Source organism: Solea solea, chromosome 2, assembly GCF_958295425.1.
Source record: "Solea solea chromosome 2, fSolSol10.1, whole genome shotgun sequence".
NCBI lineage: Eukaryota > Metazoa > Chordata > Actinopteri > Pleuronectiformes > Soleidae > Solea > Solea solea.
In genome coordinates this window covers 10,883,363-10,907,651 of record NC_081135.1, presented here as the reverse complement: position 1 = coordinate 10,907,651, position 24,289 = coordinate 10,883,363, and the positions used below count along the sequence as shown (strand labels likewise).

General features: G+C 40.1%; 2 protein-coding genes across 3 annotated transcripts; both read right to left on the bottom strand.

Moving 5' to 3' along the window:
* Nucleotides 1-261: 261 nt before the first annotated feature.
* Nucleotides 262-2,269, bottom strand: jagn1b (jagunal homolog 1b). Of its 2 annotated transcripts, none has more exons than XM_058612397.1 (4): nucleotides 2,133-2,269; nucleotides 1,219-1,316; nucleotides 1,046-1,118; nucleotides 262-845 (listed from the first exon to the last, which is right to left on the bottom strand). In XM_058612397.1, exons 2-4 carry the CDS (start codon nucleotides 1,305-1,307, stop codon nucleotides 456-458), a joined length of 552 nt encoding a protein of 183 aa, XP_058468380.1. In that variant the 5' UTR covers nucleotides 1,308-1,316; nucleotides 2,133-2,269; the 3' UTR covers nucleotides 262-455. The 2 variants fall into 2 exon arrangements, with proteins under 2 accessions (XP_058468380.1, XP_058468379.1); XM_058612396.1 differs by having other exon boundaries at nucleotides 1,219-1,388; nucleotides 2,133-2,245.
* Nucleotides 2,270-2,612: 343 nt separating this feature from the next.
* LOC131441975 (collagen alpha-1(VIII) chain-like) lies at nucleotides 2,613-22,894 on the bottom strand. Its single transcript, XM_058612389.1, has 3 exons — nucleotides 22,764-22,894; nucleotides 5,983-6,253; nucleotides 2,613-5,693 (listed from the first exon to the last, which is right to left on the bottom strand). Exons 2-3 carry the CDS (start codon nucleotides 6,248-6,250, stop codon nucleotides 3,760-3,762), a joined length of 2,202 nt encoding a protein of 733 aa, XP_058468372.1. The 5' UTR covers nucleotides 6,251-6,253; nucleotides 22,764-22,894; the 3' UTR covers nucleotides 2,613-3,759.
* Between the last annotated feature and the right edge of the window lie 1,395 nt (nucleotides 22,895-24,289).

The window sequence follows — 24,289 nt, the reverse complement described above, 5'->3', positions numbered from 1 at the left end:
GCTTATTTTTAGAGTGTATGTGCAAAAGGTCATTGATGACATCTTCCCCGCTGCTCCATGTGTAAACACACACCTTTATCGTTTCTCTTTACTGACAACACATGATGTTTTTTGACTATAAACAAGTGTGTTGCTAAAGCATTAGTGTGACGAGAAGTTTTTCCCCTTTTGTGGTAGCTCTTTCAATGTGATTCTCTTTATGTTATTAAATCAATTAATTTCCCATCATCTGAACGAGAAGATTGAGAAAAGGATACAAGAGTATTTTGGAGATTTTCTCCTTTTAATCTAAGGCAGCACACAAATCGTCAAAAAACTCATTTCCAGTCAACATAATTGACAAATAGAAATACAGAAGATGCTGAAAAGGGAAGAGTCTCTTCTCTTAGTCTTAGTGGCTCAAACCACCAGTTCACGGAGATTTTCTCTGCACGCTCACAGAAAGACCTCAGTGCTCATTTCTTCTTTTTATCCTGTGTGCTGGTGAACCACTGGTCCAGCAGCTTCTTGCTGTAGTAGATTTGCCAGCCGTGCAACTGCACAGCGATGACGATCACAAAGTACATGACGGACACGGCCGAGAAGCCGAAGATGAAGCGGTACGCTTTGCCGTGGCGGTAAAGCTGCTGTGCCACGGGGAACATCTCCATGCCACCGTAGAGCAGTGGCGCCACGCAGAAGAGGCCGGCACTGATCATGGAAATCACCAAGTAGCTGATGTTGTTGCGAGGCAGTGCTGAGAAGCTGAAGATTGTGGGGATTATGCTCAGCAGGTAGGGATACTCCCACTGGTAGGGTGAGGCCACCACCTTGTGGGAGACGAGGCTCAGCTGGCTCACAGTTACCTAAGAGAGAAGAAATGTTGCTATAAAAATATTGTTTATTGTTACTTGAAATAATGATTTTACATATGTCTTGTTTAGTACTTATGATTTATTTTTTACATGAAGCAAAGAAACCAGAAAACATTTACATTCAAGCTGAATAAGTTGCAAATTTGACAAATCTCAAGATTAGGGTCATGTGACTTGTGGTTTGTCATTACCTGAGCTGCCATCAGGACCCAGATCACGATATGGACAATGTTGAGTTTGCGGATTTCTGACTTCAAAGCGACGCTGCATGAGGCAAGACAGAGCGGTGATGAGAAAATGATTAAAAAAAAACATTTGCAAAAAAGGTACATTACACATTTTGCAAAGTTCATGTCCAACCAACCTCATCTGGTAGTGTGAAGCAACCCTTTCCCGGTGCTGGAAGTCACTGCCGTCTGTGCCTGCTGCTCTCGGACCTGCTCGAGAAGCCATGGTGGATGTCTGGAAGCAAAACACCGCAGCAGTCGATCAGTTAGCCCAGTGCTTCTCACACTTTTGTATTCCAAGTACCACCTAAGAAAATATTGAAGTCTCCAATTACAACCAAAAAATACAGTGGTGTAAATAGGCAGCTACAGACTTTTCACAGGAGGCAGATTTATTCCCATTTGTTCTCTCACCATCCTCCTCCTCTTCCTCACATATACTTCACACACACACACACACACACACACTGGTATTGTCACATTAGCTTAAGATGAACAATAGAGATAAGGTGACTCTAACTATTATCTACTTCAAACCCTGAACTAAAATTCCATAGAACCACTACTTGAAAGCTTGCTTTGGTGCAAAAAAAAAAATCACGTGACATGACTAAAGCTTCGAGTAATGAAGCCATATTCGAAACAATTGTGTCTCAATTTGCCCATCACTATCATTTTCTACACACCGCGGTCAAAAGTCCTCCTCTCCACTCGGATCACATACCCTACTAAATGCAGTAGAACTGTATTTTAATATAGTACCATCACAAGAATCACTGAGATAGCCGATAAAGAAGAGGAATAAATTTGTTATAAAGACGTCTTTGGATACAGTCTGCAATCATTTATACAAGAGCACGAACTACAATTGAAGAGAAAATGCTTTTTTATAAACAGATACTGATCCAGCCTGATTGCTAACTGTTAGCTAATGTCGGTCAAACTTATATATTGTTTGTTACGTTTTCTGTAGCATAAAATACGCGTCCTGCAACAGTTGCTGGAATGTTTAGTGGTAAAACAGGTAAACGAGTGAAACACAGCAACGTACCTTGTGTGTCTTGACAGTTATAACAGTGTGATAAGTACACGTATGTCGGCTAACACGGAGCTGACAGCGTTCATGCTGTGCAGTGATGATGCTGTCCGTAGACTTCCGGGTTATTTAGGTATCATTTCCGCTTGTTCTGGAAACTACGATGGAGGATCAAACAACAAAGTTTGACCCTCCATCTTCCTGGAGGGTCAAACTTTTCTTTCGAAAGGAAGTCGTAATATTGTCACGATGTCTTTTTTCTCCAGTGAAATGATGAACTTACGTATTGACAATAATTTTATTCTGTACAATAACATCTTTTATAGTTGTTTTTTTACCGACCCACCGCTTTGACAAGCTCGTCATTTCACTGTTAAATATGCTTTTATTGTATTCTGTTTTTATCTTTTAAGTCTACGTTTTTTATGTCCACCAATGTGGTTGTCACAGAGCCCATATATTTTTATGGAACTCTGCAATGAACCAGTCAAGACAAATGTTTTAATTTCTTTATTAAAAGTCACCAGTTAAAGAAACACAGGCCAAAATTAACATATTCAGGCACAGTATTGAATTTGCTAATGCTGTGCACCGTTGTCCAGAGGAAAAATAAATGAACACAAAAAAGGGAGGAGAATGAATTTCATTTAAAAATGGCACATCTACGGATTAATGTAACAACTGTAATACACACACACATACATATATAAATGGATATGTGTTATTCATTTTTATTTTTACACAGAACATTTTTATTGTGCTCTGCATTTTGGAATGAATCCCTTAATTTAGAGTTTAACAAAAAAAAAACAGAGCAACCCCAACGAATCAGTAGTCAAACAAATAAATTACAGAGAATACTGACAAACTGACAAAAAACCTTTAAAAAAAAAAAAACAAAACAATATTTAGTACAAAAACAAATATTTGGCATCAAATGGTCATACAGAAAGGACAGGATAACTTCCTAAACTGTGGATATAACTGTATTCTTGTTTTGGATTGAGATATGAAGTACATGAAGTACTGTCAAAACATTTAGTTGTATGAGAAAGCTGCATTATTAATGTCATAAAAAGACAGAGAATAATTAAACTACATGATGATCCCAAATACACAACCTGAATGTGTGCTGCGATATCTGAATAAATGCACTGTACAATAAAACCATCCATTGTATATGCCCAATGTACAGTTTATTACTGTGAAGCCAAGAAGGAGTTATAAAAAAATGAATACAATTCTGCAACAGAAAGTGATACTGTTTGAGGAATTATGACGTGAAATGAAATCATAATAAATGCACAATGTAAGCATAGAATTATTATGGCAACTGAAATATGTAATGTTTTGACTCCCAAACAGAAACCGATATGGATATGCTGCTTCCTATATGTCATGACCAACTGCCAGATGGTTTATCACAATATTTATATACATACTGTGCAGATGTGAGGCATATACTGCAATGTAAAGAATAATTCAATGAGGTTAGTTGCCTCTATGAAAAAGATTATTCTGTTACCACTGTAAACTAGTTCACTTGACCCACATTGTACCATTTAGACAAAATTACTTTTACCATCAATATGGTACAATTTACAATTAAAATGTCATGTCACGTTTCTTGAAACAACATTTCTTACATTGTGTACAACAGGTATCCAGAAAATGTTGAGTGCACATATTGACCAGCATAAAGTCCTGCAGCCTGGTCTGATGGCAGCTGCATATGCACAGTGTCTCCTTGTCGTAACGGGAGTACAGCACTCCCTGAAGCCTGATCCAGCAAGCCCTTTGTGTACTCATCGTAAGTGTACATTACTGGCTCATTGTTCTTCATGAGTGCCACCCACACATTACTGCCTTTGCAGTGGACATGGTATGCAAAGTAGTAGACTCCTGGTATGCTACAGGTGAAAATGCCAGTTTGGGGATTGTAGTCTTGATTACCATTGTGCAGAAGTTTGTCAAATATTACTGGAGAGCCAACAAGAGGGAATGGATTTGTGAGTTTAGCTGTGAACGAAGGCATCTCTACACCATTTCCTCCAATCTCACCTCCATTCTTCTGCTTCTTGTAGCTTTGTCTTTGGCCACTGTATGGACCAGTCACAGGGAGAATCTGTCCGAGGTCAGGAGAAACAGCAGGTGGTCCTGGAGGACCAGGTAGCCCAGGTTGTCCGGGTTGCCCTGGAAGTCCAGGAGGGCCACTGGGGCCAGGGTTACCTTGAGGACCAATATGACCATGGGGCCCTGGCTTTCCATCACCAGGATAGCCAGGATTACCAGGCATGCCTAATTCACCTTTTTGCCCTGGCAGTCCAGGAGGTCCAAGTGGTCCTCCTGGCCCTGTAAGCCCTGGAATTCCCTGAGGACCCTGCTGGCCTGTCTCTCCAGATTTTCCTGCATCTCCTTTTGATCCTGTTAATCCTCCAGCACCATGGGCTCCAGGTAAACCTCTCATACCAGCTTCTCCTTTTGGTCCAATAGGGCCTTGTAAACCTCTTGCTCCTTGTTGCCCTGCCTCCCCTGATCTACCAGGTTGTCCTGGAAGACCTGAAGGCCCTAATTCACCTTTAATTCCAGGATTTCCTCTCAGTCCCATAACACCATCATCTCCCTTTTGCCCTGGGAAGCCAAGACTACCAGGAAGCCCAATTGGACCTGGTGGGCCGGGCATACCACTAAGCCCACTAGGACCAATGACCCCCTGAGGCCCTCCATGACCTTTATCACCTTTAGGACCTGGAAATCCAGGAAGACCAGCATGTCCCTTGTGACCCTTAGGTCCAGGAAAACCTGGTTTGCCATAGCCTGGCAACCCTGGACTCCCTGGTAAACCATGGGGACCTGGTTCTCCTTTACCTCCTGGGTGCCCCGGTTGACCTCTAAAACCATCTTGTCCTGGTTTTCCAATGCCTTGCAAGCCTGCTGGTCCTGGCTGGCCAGGTTCCCCAGGTGGTCCTGCCTGTCCTAGCTCTCCAGGAGGACCTGGCTTGCCTGGTATTCCTGGTTGTCCAGGTAGACCATTGAGACCAGGTTTACCAATGCCAGGGTTGCCCACTTGTCCACGTGGACCTGGTGGTCCAACAGGTCCTTTCAAACCTGGCAAACCAGGTAGACCTAATCCCTTTTCCCCCTTAGAGCCTGTGGGACCAGGTTGCCCAAGTGGGCCCTTTTGACCAGGCTCCCCTGGAGGCCCTTGCTGACCTGGGAACCCTTGTCCTCCTACTCTGGATATCGCAGGGAGTCCAGGTGGACCTGGAAGCCCTGCCGGCCCAGGAAGTCCAGTTGGTCCTTCACCACCATGAGGGCCCAGGTCACCTTTTTGTCCAGGCAATCCTGGTCCTCCTGGTTTTCCTGGTAATCCTGGCACGCCAGGTTTTCCTATTCCAGAATAACCCTGAGGACCAGGAGGCCCTGGCTTTCCTGGTAACCCTGGCAATCCCTGGCCTGGCGGTCCAGCAGGCCCTTGTGGTCCTATTGGTCCAGGGGGACCCTGAATTCCTCGTGGTCCCTCTCCACCAGGAACAGAAGGAGGTGGTCCTTTAGCCCCTCTGGGAAATGTTTGTCCTGGAAAAAGGAAACATGGATGAACATTGACTCAATAAATCAATGAACACTGATTATGAAAAACTAAATCAATCTGATCTGATATTTGTTTGTTATTCATATCAAGCTTTGTGAGCGTATGTTAATTACATGAATTTGCTGTGAAAGTGTGAAATGAGTTGTATTTCACACTTTGTGTGAAATGATTGTAAAAATGGTGAAAGTGGTCATTTCCTATTGTATACAGTAAACATATACATTTGTACTTTAATAAATCAAGTATTCATTTTACATTTTTCTTTTTCCTCACCTTTGCCCTCAGTCAGTGGCCTTTCTATGCCTTTTTGGAAAGGCAGGTGAGGAAGGCCTTTTTCAAACTGAGGCAACAATGGCATTAGTGGCATCTCGTTGCCCAGAAACTGTTGCTGAGGATACCCATCATTGTGCTGTGGCAGGGGCTGGTGCTGTTGAGGTGGCTGCTTATGTCCATAAAATGCACCACCATGGGCCAGGCGCAATAAACACAGCTGGAACACTGGGATGAGTAGATAGGAGAAGTGGAGGGATACAGCCTCCATTTTCTGCAGGAGAGAATTAAATAAAAAGTAAAAACATGACACAAATATGAGTCTCTCTCTTCATCCCGGCTATATACTTATAATGTGTGCTTGTGCAGTAGTCATGGTCTTTAATAAAATTGATTATTGGGAATATAATGAAAATAATTTTCATAGTAACCTCCTGCTCAAAAGGCAAAACTCAAGTCCATATGGGCTGCCATATAAAAATGTAGGCTCAAGATGGCAGCCTTTATAAAGCAAGAACCTTTCCTTAAGTACGTTTTAAAGGCTCATTCTAAGGCTAAAAAAGTAGAATTACATTTCTGCAAATAAACACCCATTACTTTTGGGTCTGTGTGTGTTCCTCTTTTTATGTAACTTTCATTTAATGTGTTTACATTTAATAGAAATAGGTACGATGACAATGAGCAACAACATCCAAACACAACAGACAACAACACAACGGACAACAAAGAAGGACATCCAGCTGCCCATTTTTTCCTTCTTGGTTTGTGGCTGTGATAACAGACTGTGTCGACTTCTATGGGATCTTTACAGCAATCGCAAAGCGAGTGACTCTGGTACCCCAAGGGAAGGGTACCAGTAAATTGTTTTACTTCCAACAATTGAGGCGGTATATTGTTCAGCCTTGTTGACAACCTCAATTCAGCTCTATGAATAAATTAATGGACACATGTTATGAAGGAAATGTGATACCTCCAGAAAAAGGAGATGTAAATTGAAACAAATCCTGCGACGTTTGACGTAAAGTCTTGCACTTTGTTTACAGCAAATGCAAAATCTGCTGTTGTATTTTGTTATTTTTCAATTCCAGTTCTGGAGAACTAGAATTATTGTTTATTATACATTTGCAACAATAATAATTGTTAATAATAGCACCAGCTACTCCAAGGTGGTGGGAAAGGGGGGGCCCAAATCAAATTCTGCTTAGGGTCCCTAAGGCCCAGGTCACCAGTTTAACGGGGACATTGGACTTAATGTTATTTTGTGACCAGCAGGCTGTGCTCTTCCATATAAAGCTGATAAATGAAGACATTATTTTGAAAAGGCAACAGGTTGGTTATTAAATGCTCTGTGGTCAAACTCGAAAAAGAAGGAAAAGGCCCCTCTTTTCCTGTGTTTACACATGTGGAAGCCTCAGAGTCTCATATCCTTGACATGAATTACACAAAGCACATTACTAAAATATATATCATAATTAAGAGGGGCCCCACGTAGGCCAGTGTTGAGCACATTTTTGATCGTTCAGACACGTCTGTGCTAAAGAGGCCGGTTAAACTCTGCCAAAGAGAACAGTGTGAAAACAAACAGTGGAGGGTGAATGTGTGTTTTCCACCTCTGTGGCGTTTGTGTGTTCTGAAATCGAACCAAAGAAGTGAAACAATGGAAATATAGTCCTTTAGATACTGAAATCCGTGTCATTAATCAGCACCATCAATGTGTTGCAGATGTAAGAGGGTTGACATGGGTTTCTCTGGAGGATAATGAATGTCTTGAAATCTGGCTACAAAAATGTTTAAAGGATCATTTTGATGTTTTGGAAATATATATTACTATAGTACTAAATAAGTACTATTTTTAAATACTGCAAAAAATGTTGGTTGGTTCAAACTAAATTTGGCTGGATTTCTAGACCATGACTTGATGAATTTGGTATTACTTTTGTACTTAAGTACAATACAGAGCCTGTCCTTTCTTGCTTTTACTAATTTAACATTTTATTTAAACCTTTTTTAACCCTTTAACCCATTTGCACAAGTGCTATCGGCAAAATCCAGCGGGTTTTGAAAGCTGAGAAGTTGCACGTTAAAGCCTATGTGTGGTTATTACGGTAATGTCACGCACGCTGTTGCAGGAAGCCGGCAATTCAGCGTCTTTGTCACCAGAGGCCTGAAAATATTATTGTAAATATGTTTTATACTGTTCAAATTTCAAATTTAACACACACAATCTGTTGCTCTTGTAAGGCTACAGTGTTTTTCTTCATTTTAACAGGCAGTAAATTGTAAATAACTGCCAGATATTGAAAGTTATTCTGGAAAAAATTGGCAAAAGCACTTACTCACAGAACATTTTCAGGGTTCAGGGTTTATGCTTATAAAATAAGCAAAAAATCCAGACGGATATTTTGGACATTGGGTTAGGTGTTAAAGGGTTAAAGCTTTGGTGATTTTTATGCCTCTGTTTGGTCTTCATGAACAGAAATGATTTAACCTGCTGTGTCCTGCAACTGAAAACTGACGGAGCAATTGACAAGAAGCATTTATCCCATCATAATGCTGAACGACATTTTTTTTTAAACAGTACAATTCACTTCTGAAACCTTTCATGGACGCGTGTTTTCGGTCATAATCCAGCAGTCATTTCCTGCGCCAGGTGATACGAGACCTAAATGCTGCTATAATGACAAACAGTCACACACACGTGGTTTTAAGTACAGAAAAAGAGTACTTTTTCTCCTGATGCATGTTCATCTGAAACATTTAAAACTGCACAATTAAAAGCTGACGTTGGGACGTTGTGCTCATCTTTTTAATTTGATTTCATTAACTTTTTTCCCCTGGGAAATTGACAAATTCTCTTGCTTTTCAAAGTGTCCTCATTTCCTCCCGACAACCTGAAACCTCTCTCTCTCTCTGGCCAGCAGCTCCCTCGCCTGCTTCCTCCTCTGCTTCCTTTCAGTCGCTTCTCTGGGTCTTTTCCAAAGCCTGAGTGGGATGGTGGCCACGCACGGGACTCTGGCCAGGTGTTAGCTGCAATCCTGCACTTCCCTTCAATATATATACTGTATATATACTGTATATATATATATATATATATATATATATATATATATATATATTTATATGGATATAAATGTCAGGTTCCATAAACGTCTGGTTGGTGACCTTTCACAGACGGCTGGGATTTGTAACACTGCACTGCCAAACACACGTGGTAGACATACTCTGGCCTTGATACAGTTGTGCAGAGACACACCTATTTCCTTGAGGAATGTCGGGACCGGGGTAATAAAAGCAAATAGAACAGGAGTGTCGAATTATGAAAGTGTCTATTTGGAACATCTGGGAGATAAATGTCAATTTCTAAACGGCGTGTGATGTAACGCAGTGGAATTGTGAGTGCGGAGACACGTGGAAGCTCGTGTTACGATGTTCTGCTACTGCGATCACAAAGGAAAACAAAGTGAGTCGTGTGATGAGGACAACAACCTGCAGAATGTATAGATCCTGCAGCATGGACGGAGACTTCAGAGCCTGTACAGCTAGAGTATATGCCCATATAAGGAAAGTGCATAGAGGGGTTCTCTTTGGGTCTGTTTCATAGAGGAGTTTGGATCAGGAAAAGCAATCTGAAATAAATTTTCATAGTTCCATTCACAAATTTGCTTCACAATCTGTGTGACTGCTGTTAATTCAAATTTTGAATTCATGATATGCGGATAAATAACTATGTACAGCAGAGATGTCAAATTGGTGGCCCGTGACACACATGTGGTACCCCCCAATCGATTACATGCGGCCCACCACTTAAAATCCTTTTATAATGAAAACGTGACCTCCTCTTCCTTTAAACACAGTGAGGTGATAGAATATAGACAGAATATAATACTAAATATATATATGTATATAAGAGCCTGTTAAGTGTTTTAGATACAGTTGTCCACATTATTATTTAGTTGATTTCAGATTTATTTCCCCTTTTTTGCATCATAAATATGTTATTACTGTCGAAACGAGCACTTTTACTTTGAAATTCAGTGAAATATCATCATGAATATCTTTTTTTTTATTGCCCAACCACTACTGAACATTTCCCCCCCCCCCCCCACACACACACACTTTCTTTCTCTAGTCCGGCCCCCTCTTGACCAGACTAGATGCTCATTGGCCCCTAGGTCATTTGAGTTTGACACCCCTGCTGTAGAGGCTGAGAGGTGTTTTTTTTTTTTTTTTTATCAAATCAGTTAAATGCAGCTTTGTTTTCTTGCCATGTGTTTAGTATATGGTGTGTAGTGTTCATAGCGTAGAGTATAGTTTTTGGTGTCTGTTGTATGGTGTTAGAACAAAACTATAAACTACTAAACTAAAACTATATTTGTCAGTTTCAGATACCTGGGACTAAATGTCGTGTGCCTTTCCACTGTGATCTGTACGTTGTTGTAAACTTTTGCACAATATTGTTGAAATTGCACTTAATTTTTCTCAAGAAATATCAGGCCGTCACACTTCATTAAATGTAAAACAAAGGGAAACATTCCTTGTTGTTTATAGGTTATTATGTTATTATTTTACTGGTCCGGCCCACTTGAGATCAAATTGCATTGTATGTGACCCCTGAACTAAAATGAGTTTGACACCCCAGGTCTATGATATATAATGCATGGTGTATGGTGGCCAATGTATGATATACATAATGTATAGTGGAAAAGCGTTGACCTGTCATTGTGGGTAAACAACAACAACTCCTTTAACTGACAGGGAAAAAACTGGAGTTATGTTTTTCTAATCTTATAACATCATACGTCATTCATATTCAAATTCAAACTCTAAACTAAATTTCTTTTAAAGTTATTTGTGGCCTGGCTCGTGTTTTTACAAGACTGTGGGGTAGAGGATTTTTTCTTAATGTTGGATCAGGAGTCGGAGTTTAATAACGAATTAAAATAACTTTTAAAATGTACTAACTCTGGTACTGAAACAATAAAATGTTCAACATCTTCCGATAAAGTCCAATCAATGGATTGAGCCTCAAATATTGACCTTGTAAATATGAACATGATTTCACACATGGGGATGTTAAAGCCAATCGCAGCCGGTGTGAAAATCCTTTGTACGCGCGCAGAGAGCTGCTGTTCTCTCCAGACTAAAGAGGGAGCACATGCTTTGGCGAGGAAATGAGACAACTTCTGTAAAACAATCCGTCAGCAAAACAAAAGAGGACAGGCCGCCACTTTGAAACACATGTTTTCCTTCCACCTCCAAGGATACATCAAAAGGTTTCATGGCTTATCGAAACAAAGAAAAAGGGAAGACGCTCATTCCATCACATTTACAGAATGAGCTGCTTGTGTGACGGAGCTTCTGAAAGTTTAAAACAGCTTTGGCAGAAATTCTTCTCAACAGACATTATTTCCCTTTCTTTCCCCTGGCTCAGTTCATCCTGTCTCTGTTTCTGTTATTATATGTAATGTTTACAACGTCTTTGTCTCTGGATTTTGGTGTAACGTTACAGCGCAACTACAGTTTTGAGTAGTTTCAGGGGGTTCCATGTGGACGGAGATATTTCCTGAAACGATGCCGTCTGGACGTGGCCTAAGACACATGCGGAAAAGTAGTGTTTTGGCCACAAAATACACATATAAACAGCTTGTTTTAATGGCAAAAACTCTGTGCTCTCGCCTTGAAAATCAATATCCAATAAGACCCAATTAAATAAACAATATTTGTTACAATTCTGAGGCAAAGACTATATTTTTCCCATCACCTGCCTCAGAAGACATTACCCCTCTTTGCTTTACAGGATAATTTTGAGGAGATCTAGAACCATCCAAATTATCAATCAATAAATGTTGTTCTGGGCATGTATACAAAATAAAAGCTCACAGAATTTTGGATCTTTCATGAGTTAGGATTACAGATAAAGTTTCTGACAAAATAGTTTATTTTGGGGGTATTTGGGAAGAGACAAGGTCTAGAAGTTTAAGGATTGACGTTTAAGGTGTTTGAGACAGGGTAGTGTCTCAATGATGACTTGAGATTTTAGATTGTGTCCTAATACACAATAGATGCAGGAGTTTCCTTCTTCCAAAATAAAGTAAAATACGAAAGAAGAGTCTCAATTTTATCTTCGTTACTTGGTATGAATACACACGGATGTATAGAACATTTTTGATTGAACAGAGAAAAAAAAGACACATCGGGCATTGCCCTTGACATTTGCAAGACGGAGTCTTTTAAGGCCCATACAAATATACTGTATCATTGTAAAAAAAGGGCCAGTTAGGCATCGGTCGCACAAAAAAAAACTCCCACCCGTTACTCGTACATGTGTTTGTTTTTTTACACTTAATAGTCCGCTAGACTTGGTTCAATTGGGGGTTGTAACAGTCAGCCGTGTATATCAGAGTTCGGTTGAAAACTCTACCATTGTTGTTGCCCCATTAACTCCTTACGGAAATGTCTCCTGATGTTACAAAATCAAGTGAGAAGTACAATCTTGTTTCTCCATAGACCATCATTCAAATGGAGTTCTTTTTGCCAGTGGAGTCGCCCTCTGGTGGTCTTGACGGCCTGGTCTTTTTACTCAAGGAAGGTAGAACTAAAACAGATTTACTGGGCTCAGCTGTGTCCTTCACATCCCAGCAAAACAAAACCCCAGGCAGAAAGTGACTTCCTTGCTCATTTTCTGGAGTTCCTTCATCTCGTGCCTGACCTGCATTTTGATGAAAACTCCTCAGACAACGCCAGCTCCTCCGTGATAATCCGGTGCAACACAAGATCTCTCGCTCCCCACAGTGAACGTCGGTTCCTCTGGAACACGTTTGGCTCCGCGTGGTGATGAGTCGCATGTATTTTATCACCTCCAGCATAACTTTTGAAAAATAATCAGATTTCCACTTCTTCTCTCTTGAGTCTCCTCTTCCTGACTGATTCCAGATGGAGGTGCTTTTGATAAACAAATGATGAAGAGCAGAGGCATGTCATTGCTTACAGATACGGCTGCCAGTCTTCACCGCTTGTGGTCAGGCCTGGTTTATGTGTTTCCAACAAAAGGAAGGTCATTATATATGAAAATTGAGGGATTCTGTTATTAAGAAGTGGAGGAAAAATAGTGATGGGAAGTCCGGCTCTTTTTAAAGATTCAGCTCTTATGGCTCCTAAATTCTCTCTCTCTCACCCAGAGTCTTCTATTTTAGCCTAATTTAACAATTATGAATGGTTTGTGTGTTGGTCAGCAGTTTTTTAATCAGTGTTTTCATAAAAGCCTTATTTTTATACATTTTATTCATAAAAAAAATTAAGTTACTATTTTTTTTGGGCATTTTAATGAAACCTTTAAATGAACAGCTGAACACAGGACCTGCACCTAGTATAACCTAACCAACCTAACCCTGCACTCTAACCCAATATCTTTGAAATTGCTATGGTTGTTGTCGTTTTTAATTTTATAATTAATTTAATAATTTATTTACTCTCTTTTTACTATATATATATATATATATATATATATACACACACATTATATATATGTATTTTCAAAATGTGCAAAGTATTTGTATTGATTTCTTTCAATTTTGCCTCTGTGTTGCTTTTAAATGTTTCTTTGTGGATGAAAAGTGCTTTAAAATAAAACTGTTTCCACTCACTGACATGAATCAGATTTTTAAAATAAAAATAATTCCATGAAAAGGTTCTTATAAACACTGCATATGTATATAATAGTAGCACTTTACATTACAGTACACTAACAACATACATTAACACACTAACTATTATTGTCAGTGTACTGTGATGTAATGTGTTAGCCATTAAATGACTTGTTCTTTTCCCACTTCCTTTTAGATTGCACTCCTAACCCAAAGTGACTTTCTCAAGCAGTAATTTTAGGAGATGTTTATACCAGATGCCCTTTCCTGATGATGTATGGAGTGAATGAGGACCTTGCTCAGGGGTACCCCAGCCCCTTGATTCAAACTGGCAACCCTCCGATGACAAGCCCAATTCCCTTCTGCTCGGCCTTGAGCTGCCCTCTGCTCTCAAGCAGTTGAGAGCTTTTTCTTTTAAAAGGGGCATATTCAGAATACTAATATCTATGGACAAGTAAATTCTGCCACAGTTATGAATAATAACGTGAACTTCAGTGTCCCTGGAGGAATGTGCACTTTTCTGGTTTGTGATTATGCTTCTATTTCAAATTGAATTAACTCTACAAATCATGACTGACCACTGGGCTACAGCAACAACAATCTCTCTGTTTCTCTCTATATATAATATGTAGATTTTTTTTTCTTTTTCAAGCAGCTGGATCAACTGAAATAGGGAATAAAAATGTCTATGGCTGCGTGTTTTCAGTCTGCCCTTAACATTTTTAACAGCAAAATGAATCAAAAATACTTGTAATATTTCAGTCGGTGTGGCGTGGAAAACACACACACACACACACACACACACTGAGGAATGCAAGCGAACAGCTAACAACAGTAGCATCCAAGATATCCGGGGAATGCACCTGTGTGTGTGTGTATGTCCTTTCCTCAGGACCCGTGGTCCTAGTGGAGACCAGAACCTGGCCCTAATGAGGCAGAACCTCCGTTCTGATTTATCTAAATAAATGGATGCCAATGTAGTGACCTCAGAAGAATCGCTTAATTATCAACACCCTAAACTTGAACAATAATCTTTAGTTTAACCAATGAACAGAAAACTGACTTTCCTAGGGAAAAAAGTTAAATGTTACCTTTCTTAAAACTACAGTTGACATTTTATAACCCAAAACAATTTTGAATGAATAAAAAAAGAGGTATACTACTGTATACTATAACCTAATCGTACAGAAGGTTATATCCTGACCAATCTAACTGTAAGCAAAGCCAAAAGTGAGGCTAGAGCTTCAGTAGAGGGCACCATTTCTATTCCACTGACAGTTGTATCAGTCTGCTGGAGGATTAAATGCTCTCTGTGTGTGCTGATGACGATGATTTAAACACTTTAGTAAAGTGCTGTTCTTCTATAATGAAGTGTAACTGGAGATTAGCCGATGCATCCTGTGGTATTTTCCATCCACAGGCTCAAGAGCAACACGTCGATCTATCAAAGCTGCATTATCCTCACAGACCACAAGTCATATTCTCAGCATATTCTGGACCTGGGGCTATTTTCCTTCTCTGAATTCCCTGCCATTTACATCTGCGAGCAGGTAATTTATCCTGCCTCAGTCATTGAGCAACATTTTCGGTTTCCTCACATCCCAGCTTATGTTGGTGGGAAGGGAGAACTCTGAGTTTCTCTCACATTATGTCTGCTCGCCTGCTCCAGCTCCTCTTAAACCTACTTAGCATTCCTTCACACCTACTCTGTGTCTTTGCAGAGTGAAGGTTGCCATCGCAAATGTTTGCAGCCTTGAATTCACCAAAGCTTAGGATCTTTGGGCAAAGTTTAAACTGATTTTCTCAAAGAAGAAAACAAGTGAGGGACCCGATCGGAACAAGGACCTCTCCTTGTGCGTGTGTGGGTATTCTTCGGGTTCTCTGGTTTCCTCCCACAGTCCAAAAACATGCAATATGGCGATTATGTGAATCGACACTCTAAATTGTCTCTGAGTAGCTCTGCGATGGACTGACGAACTGTCCAGGGTGTTCCCCGCCTATCGCCCTATTTCAGCTGAGATCGGCACAGCACCTCAACAACCCTCATATGGAGGATAATATCTTCTACTGCTTTATCAAATCTTTGACACACATATACAAATGTACAAACTACTTTCAGAAATAAGCATGGCCCCCCTGGCAAAATGCCACTCAAGTATTTGAATTTGCCTTTAAAATTTACATAATGGGGTTCTTTTAATGCTCCCTTAAAATAGATTTAAGATTCTTACTGTCTACCGACGGTTTGGTCTGTATTTATAGAGCACTTTTGTCCTGATGACCACTCAAAGCTGCTTTTCAGCTGAGAGAGCGCAAGCATAGAAGTCAAGTAGATAGCAGCAGTAGTTCTATTGGGGGATCTGGCATGCTTATATCCAATAATACATTTTAAAGCCAATATCGATATTGTGCATTCAGGGCAGAGCGGAGCTATACCTGATCTATTGTGGTCACAGGAAATGCAGGGTCCACATGCGATTGGATCACGGAGGACGGATGTTAATACCAGGTCTAAACTGGGCTTTTATGCTTTTATTTATCAAAGTCCTTGTGTGCATCACATGTGGTTCTACTGAGTGCTGCACTTAACTGTAACCAGTTAATGCCTTACCCTAACCTAACCACAACTAAAATGCTACCTCTGTTATTAATCAGAACATTAGAAATAAAGTTCTGCCTCATTTAATCTGGGATTTGGTCCAATTGAGGACTATCAGTTTTTAAAAAAAGACACACACACACCTACACAGCAAAGACTGACCCAATTCTAACCCTAAACCCAAGTCTTAACACATAAACATCCGTTCTAAGGTGTGACAGTACGTGAGGAGCAGCCAAAGTGTCCTCACTTTCACAAAATGTCCTCCTCTCACACACACACACACACACACAGAGCCTGAACGACCTGTTCACCCATCTCATCATTGACAGATTTTCTCCCTCCTACAGTTCTGGAAACCACAAGCCACCGAATGTCTGGCCACAATTTTCATTTCAGGCAAAGATCGGAGGGCGGGTGGAGAATTATTTTCCTATTAGCTCTGAGCTCTGTCAAAACACAGTATCCGGTGTCAGTGGACAGAAGTTAAAAGCAACTCAGAACTGAGAGGCACTTCAGAGTTTCACATACTTCACGTCTACACAGAGAAAAAGCAATCAGTGGAAAACACGGGACAACGCACTTTAGAGCTTATTTTACACGACATGCTGCACTATCTTGGGCGGCGGGACAGAAACGCTCGTGCGGTTGTCCGGACTTTTCCAAGCTTTTACTTTTAGTGAGGGTCTCATCCAACTTTTCCCCTGAACTTCCTGTGATTTTTACCACATTTCTACTGACCCCTCGCACTCTGGTTCTCAAAGGGACACTCCGCTGTCTGGTGATGATTATTTTTACAGGCAGCAACGGAGTTTGGCTACTAATCACATCTGATCACTTATGCTGCACATAAACCACAAGCTCTGGGGGGAGTTCTGCCGCTTGCAGCTGCATAAACATATTTTGTGTAAACTGTGTAAATCTGAGAAGAGGCTGCATGTTGTTCTCCTTCTTCTTCTCCGTCTGAGTCTTTCCAGTGAACGCTGACGGAAAGAAACTCCATTCACACAATGATTGTATGCAAGCACAGTTTTAAAGTGAGTGTATACGTTATCTTTTTCATTTAAGTTAGGAAAAAGAGCCATTTATGATAGTCAATGTGTTGTTTTTATATCAGAATCTGAGGAAATGTACATGCTTTGTCATAGTTTACACACAGGCCTGCTGCCATAAGGTGACATAAGGTGAATTTTCGGCCCCCTCTGTTTACATTTTGCAGCCAATCAATGATGGAGAACATGTGTGTGACTGTAGAGCACTGTTATACTGAAGGGCAACAGAGGAAATAAGAGAAATGAGAGTCAAACACAGTTACTATGTGGATGATCTACTGATTTTGACTGAAAGGAGATAAAAGTGCTATTAAATGTTGTGCTACATGTAGGTTATTTTGTCGCCTATACTCCGATTTACGTGTATTTAACTTTAATTCAATATTAATCTAATGTTATTTAGCCTTTTGATTTTCTTTTAATCCACAAACATTTACCTTTTCCATTTTACAGACAAGCTGGAAAGAACATTTTCTTCAGACACAATAGATAACTGCTGCAAAACATAGATTTTGACCGAGAATTAGATTTGACTTTGATCCCACGCTGGGGCAAATTCAGACAGTACTACACAATGATGCCAAAAACAATACTGTCAGTGAATAATGGAACCGGGATGGACAGGTATGCAAAATGATGTTTATAAATATGAAAAAGAACACAAATAAAAGCATATTAAGCCTAGTGTGAGGAAGTGAGATGACACACATCACTTCCTGCAAGCAGAGCGGGAATGTCACCCGGTGACACTACATCTAAACACCGCTATACTAAGAAACACAGAGAGAGACGACTAAATCAACATTGTGTTTACTCAATTGACAAAAGTCTGAGTGTAACACACATTTGTTTATATTTAAATCTAATAATGTTGTATCCAGAGATACATTTCGATCTTAACTGTTGACGCCTAATTTGCAGATTTTGCTTGTAATTGATTCATTTTGGTAATTCTCCTTGAAAAAAGGTTCTACTTTGTTCTTTCACCACCGCCATTTCATCATAGAAAGATATCAACATGTCAAGAGCAAAAGCAATGCCACAAATTGACCGTGAACACTTCAGAGGATTTCCATCCTCCTGCGATGAACACTCTTGCAACTGAAACAAACAATTTAGTGCAACTGGGCGAACCAAAGTTTCCAGAGGAGCTGTAATTGGTGGGCACGGTTTAATATTTTAAAAATGACTAGCTGGTGATTATATGTTGTTTTGAGAGAGAGTTTCTCAGGGTTTATTGCTGGAAGTTCCACTTTGATGGTTTCCCCCCGAGAGGATTTTGAAACTCTACGTGAGGCGCACTGTCCAACAAGTCATCAGTCATTATGGTTTTCAGTCGTCCGCCTTTTCCAAACTCTGACGTCTCTGTGCACATATCAATTTATTGAGATCACTGGGATCAGTTTTACAGGCTCACTGCAACATGCATAGATCGTCTGTCTTGTGACGGACGTTTATCTACGACGGCGTTCTCGGGAGGCTTAATGCGTTACGCAGTCACACCGTAAAATATGCCACTCATGGAAGAAATATAATCCTTCCCTTTCCTAGTGTCCAGATGTTTCTGCGGTGGAGTATTTACGAGGCATAATAAGGACTCCGACTCCGTCTACTAGGAGTTTAGATAAGGGATGCTTTGCAATAAATCTGCAGAATTTAGATCTGTAATTGCAGAATCGTGTATATAAATTAAACTACCACTTGCTGGTGGCTAATGTGAGAGCGTAATCACTTGGTTCTTGATTTACAACGTAGAACGACCACAGGAGTGATTTAGGATTCACATTTTGAGGCATCGGTGAGGCTGCGGCGCGCTGCACGGTAGCAGAGGTGGAGCGTTTGGACACATGGCTTGACTCGCAGCTGCGGGATCAAGAGACACATTCTCTCCACGCTACATAAACGCTTCCTGTTCAGGAGGTGAGAACTTGCAATGTGCAAGACGGAGACAGAGACAGAGAGAGAGAGAGGAAATCGAGTCGTGAGACGTGAACAGTACGAGCCTGATGAAAGGAACATCGAGTGTGGAGGCTCAGCATTCTATTCCTACAGCCTTGGATAAAAGCAAATGTGACATTTGATTAAATCTTTTTAAAGGTCCAGTGTGTAACAATTAGGAGACTTTGCAGTCTCACCATTAGATGGCACTAATTCTTACACACTGAAGTGTAAATGGAACTTGGCTTGTAACCAGTGGGTTACCGGTTTGAGTCCCTGCCAGGTCAAGGGCTGGGGTACCACTGAGCAACACTCCAAATTGACCCCAGCCACAGGGGGAGGCCACATCCAGTGTACTCCTAGTGCCGGTCTCAAGCCGAGATAAAAATCTCTGCCAAATAATGTGGACCATCCGCTGCGGCGACCCCTAGAGGAGGGAGAAGCCGAAAGAAAAAGAAAAAGTCATATTAAAAAGAAAATGTCAAATCTGATACGAGCTATCCTAAATATAACATAAAAAGTCACGTTACACAGGTGGAGAGCCCATAATTTTGACTTGTAAAGTTCTAGACAACTTGTAAAACTTGAAAGTGTATTTTATGTTATTGGATCAATGAGAAACCAACTGTACATATACATATTTTCAGGAAAAGAAAAGACTGAGTGTCCTTTGAAAGATTACTTGCCTAAAGATCTAAGCGGGTCATTCTGGGGGTAAGGCCACATGGATGGTTTGAGACTGAGGTAGGACATGTGCCATATATATTATTTGATTTGATGCTGTTTTTAATCTTTGGGTTTTGATTGTGTTTCATTTTCTTTATCTATTCCTTTGAATTTGTACACATTTGTTGGTTTGTCACCTATCAAACACATTTTCTTAGCATTTTATAGCATCTTATAAGAACGCTGTGTAGTTGTCCTCGATACTTAAGGGCTAACGTGACTTAATTAACTTAAACATATGATGAGTGGTGATTTTGGATTGTGTTTAGCAGTAACCGGTGAGGTTTGTCCAGATGGCGATCCACATATAACATTTTGAAGACCTGCGGTTGTTAAAAAATAAACACTTTTGAATACAGTAAATGTGTGAGTGGAGACGATGTCAATAGCAAAAATTGGTATTGGGCCATCCCAGGTATTAATCCACTGTGAAAACCCCCTGAATGTCCAATTATTACTTTAAACAGTCAGAACCATTGCCCAAGACATTTAAGTTGAGTAAATGTGACAGTCCATAGAGTCAGTTCCTGACAAGCACATAGTTTTGAAAAGCACAAGAGACATTTTTCTCCTGTGGAGCTTCACTGGAGCCAAACCTCAGGAGTTCACGTGAGAAGCTCCATCTCAGACACAGTTCAGACACACACTAATACACACTCATAACCTCAAAAAGACATGCAACTGTACTCTGTGTATAGTGTGGCTGTGGCTGTGGCTGATTCTTTTCCTCACCTGGAACAGTTTTGTACAATGCGACGATGTAGTATTTATTTCAGTATCCCAGTGTCAACCTGATCATGACACCAAGTCACACACTGAGTAAACTCCACAGCAACGGTGAAATTTCCTTTTTCTACATGTGAAAAGACACATGCAGACCAAATATCATCAAAAATGTAGACTGAAAATGATCAAATGTTGTTTATATCATGTAAAGTTTCATTACAGTTGTAGGTATTTATAATAAAGTTCATGGTAAAACATCAAGAATCATTTAGATATATTCAGTGATAAAGGTTTGTAAAGGTGTATTTACAGTGTCTGTTGCACTATTTGTCACATCCTGGTCAGAAATGACATAAATCTGTATGCATATATTGTAACTGGTGTAATAATTAATATTTTAAATACTTATTATTAAATCTTTTCTCTCATGTTTACATTTTTTACATAAAACTGTTTTATCATCTTGTTGTAATGCTTATTCTAAAATATATATACTGTATATATTATATTCTTGTCATATTTCATTACTTATTCTCATTCTTATTCTATCTGTATTTTTATATCCTCATTTTTTAAATATTTTAATAATTTCCTTATTATTTTGCTAATTCTATTCATATTTTGCATTTGTATTTTTCTTTGCAGGTCTAAAAACATCCTCAAAATGCATCAATTACATGTTGGGAGGTCTTGCGGTTGATCCAGACTTGCTGCCAGTTTGATCAACTCTTCCAAAATAAGCAGGTAAACTTCACGTCCCTGCATGCTGAAGCTTTCTAACATCTGCACAACACTGTTATGTGAGTTCCCACTGTGCTAATTTAGTGTTTAACACTGATTAACACTATTTTTGCTTAGACCAGCAGCCCTTCACGCTGACTTTAAGAGCTGTGGTGAACAAAATCCATCAGAAAGTTAATTGTCAGACTTATTTAACCTCAACTGTGTGAGCTCCTCTCACCACATTCTACCTCATTAGGAGCTTTCTCTGTGAGAAAGAGAAAAAACAAGAGCAAAAGCAAACACTGGGAGGATAGATCCATGAAACCTGACCTCATTGGAGTTAAAAATCCCTTTTCTACATCATGTACTCCACCAGAACACGTCTCCTGTCATGCTACTCTTGCATGCAATTTATTCTAACACATTTCTCGCTCACATGCAGCAGAAAAATGAGGTGAAAAAAGCTCCATTAGAAAATTGGACATGCTTAAGATTGTGATAAAACTAAAGTGGGTGTGAAGCAGGGATTCCCAAATGCTTCCTGGCAGGTGCACACTTGGATACTCCGTGATCAGTTTGTGCTAAGAGGCTAAAATAATCTGTGTGAAAACGTTCACGTCTGCGTGTTTTGGGTCAAAAATGCGGAAAAAAACTTAAAAAAAAAGAAAGAAAAGATGCCTAAAAGATTTTCTGAAACTTTCCATCTCTGAGTCATTTCTCAGCAAAGTGCTGCCAAGAAAGTCTCTTTTATGAAACGGATTCTAATCCTGTTTTCCTCCTATTTATGTGGAATAGTGGTGCAGTTAAAAAACCTCAACACTGAATCCTTTTCTTCTTCAAACACTGGACGAAACAGTGTCTGCATTTTTTCCCCCTTTTCTTGAAAGACTAAAATTCCATTTACTCTTGCTTAATTCTATCAAGATGCTGCACCACATTTATTTGTACCAAAGTTGTTATATGTATATATATATATATATATATATATATATATATATGTGTGTGTGTGTGTGTGTGTGTGTGTTTCTTTGCATTTGGAAAACTGTGACATTATCACATCTGTGAAAGAGGGTGTTTAAAGATACATTTTGGAAGTCAAAGAAATGATTTTAATTTCCGCTCTGCCCCTATAAACATTCCTTTTCTCGTGTCATGCCATCCAAAAAAGTTGTTGAGATTGCTCCAAGAATTCAAAAAGACATGACTTTGCCAAGAGAGAAGGGGGGAAATGTTGAAATCAAGGCACAACAATGCAAGAAAAACTCAAAAGTGTCAACTTGACTATGCCTTTGCAGCCCGTGATTGCTGATTCTGCACAAAAACAATGTCCAAACAAGACATGAAACCCTGCAGTGCCAGTGTCAAAGCATCCCTTACCTTAGTGCTGCTGTTGTGCAGGGTTGGAAGTATCACACAGCTCTGAGGGGTTTGCGTCAGACGCTGAACAGCAGCAGCTCCGCCGAGGGCTTGGCTTTTATCTGCAGGTGGGTGGAGCTGCCGGAGCTTGGAGAGGAGAGATGAGAGAAGCTCTGGATCTGGATATGTATGTGAGAGAAGGGAGGGAGGGGGAGAATCAGAGACGAACATTACTGCAACTACATGTTTGCAGCGTCTGAGGCGAACACACACAGAAGCGAACTTCCCAATCAGCTGCACGTCTATATATCAGAAAAGGAGGAAAGATTCTTGTTTGACTTGGAGCTCACATTGCATTCTTTGCGTGCATAAAGATTTATGGGAATGGTCTCACTTTGGTTTCTCCAGCGCTGGCTGAGGTCAGGATGAAGCGGGATGAAGGGGAAGGGTTTCGTGTGACTACAACAGTACTGCACACAGTAGTTGACAACAATGTCACCGCAAGGCCCAGTTACAAACAGTTCACATTGTTGACACATGTCCTTTTTATTCGGACATTTATAGGTCCAGTGTATGAGATTTAAAAACATTTCACACGGAGTATGTTTGTCTTCCATTTGACAGACGTCAGTAATGACGAATAATGAATAATTGTTTTAATTAGCACAGAATGAGCCCTTTATCTTTAAATCTGGAGTTGGTCCTCCACGCAGGCCGCCATGTTGGACAACCATGTTTTAAATGGACAAACTAAACCACCTTTTGAGCTGTAATGCTAACTGGCAGCTAACACAAGTTCTCCTACAAGCTTGGCGAAGAGTAGAAGAGTAAGGTGACCTTCACCTGCAATATGCATCTCCTCCAAAAGATGTTGCTAAAACCCACACGCTGTACCTTCAAACTGGGATGTACAAAACATGAAACATACACTTAGTTTTAAAACACTAACTTCTCTTATGGTTTTTCACTCCATTTGCACATTAATGATAAAATGATGTAAGAAAAGTTAACTAAGGGCAATGTTAGCACTTAATTAAGCATGGATTGAGCTAACCAAGGACTTAGCTAGGGCAACGTTTTCCATCTCACACAACATAAGTGCTTACCATTGGATAGCACTTAGCTAACCAAGTTACCTAACCAAGGTGTTAGCCCTTAACTAACCAGGTTACCTAACCAAGGTGTTAGCCCTTAACTAACCAAGTTACCTAACCAAGGTGTTAGCCCTTAACTAACCAAGTTACCTAACCAAGGTGTTAGCCCTTAGCTAACCAGTTAGCTCAGGGCAATGTTTCCATCTTGCACCAACGTGCAAGTGCTAACCACTGCACTAACCAATGACTTAGCTAATGGAGGCCTTTCACAGTAAAAACAAGTTTTTGGTCTGAAAAATCAAAAATATATTGAGCTTGTGTCCAAAGTTTTCACTTCACTGAAGGGACAGGGAATTTATTCACTCACAAAACAGCTGGTTTACTTTAGAAGAAGAATCATAGCTCTTGCTAACATGTTCTCATGCAGGACGTGCTTGTCTTGTAAATGTCCTT

Bases quoted from the DNA above. Each gene is read 5' to 3' on its own strand.
- LOC131441975 (XM_058612389.1), bottom strand. From the start codon at position 6,250: ATGGAGGCTGTATCCCTCCACTTCTCCTATCTACTCATCCCAGTGTTC. The intron at 5,694-5,982 runs GTGAGGAAAAAG...TCCTTTTTCCAG, and splicing joins GCCACTGACTGAGGGCAAAG to GACAAACATTTCCCAGAGGG.
- jagn1b (XM_058612397.1), bottom strand. From the start codon at position 1,307: ATGGCTTCTCGAGCAGGTCCGAGAGCAGCAGGCACAGACGGCAGTGAC. The intron at 1,119-1,218 runs GTTGGTTGGACA...TGCCTCATGCAG, and splicing joins GCTTCACACTACCAGATGAG to CGTCGCTTTGAAGTCAGAAA. The intron at 846-1,045 runs GTAATGACAAAC...CTTCTCTCTTAG, and splicing joins GGGTCCTGATGGCAGCTCAG to GTAACTGTGAGCCAGCTGAG.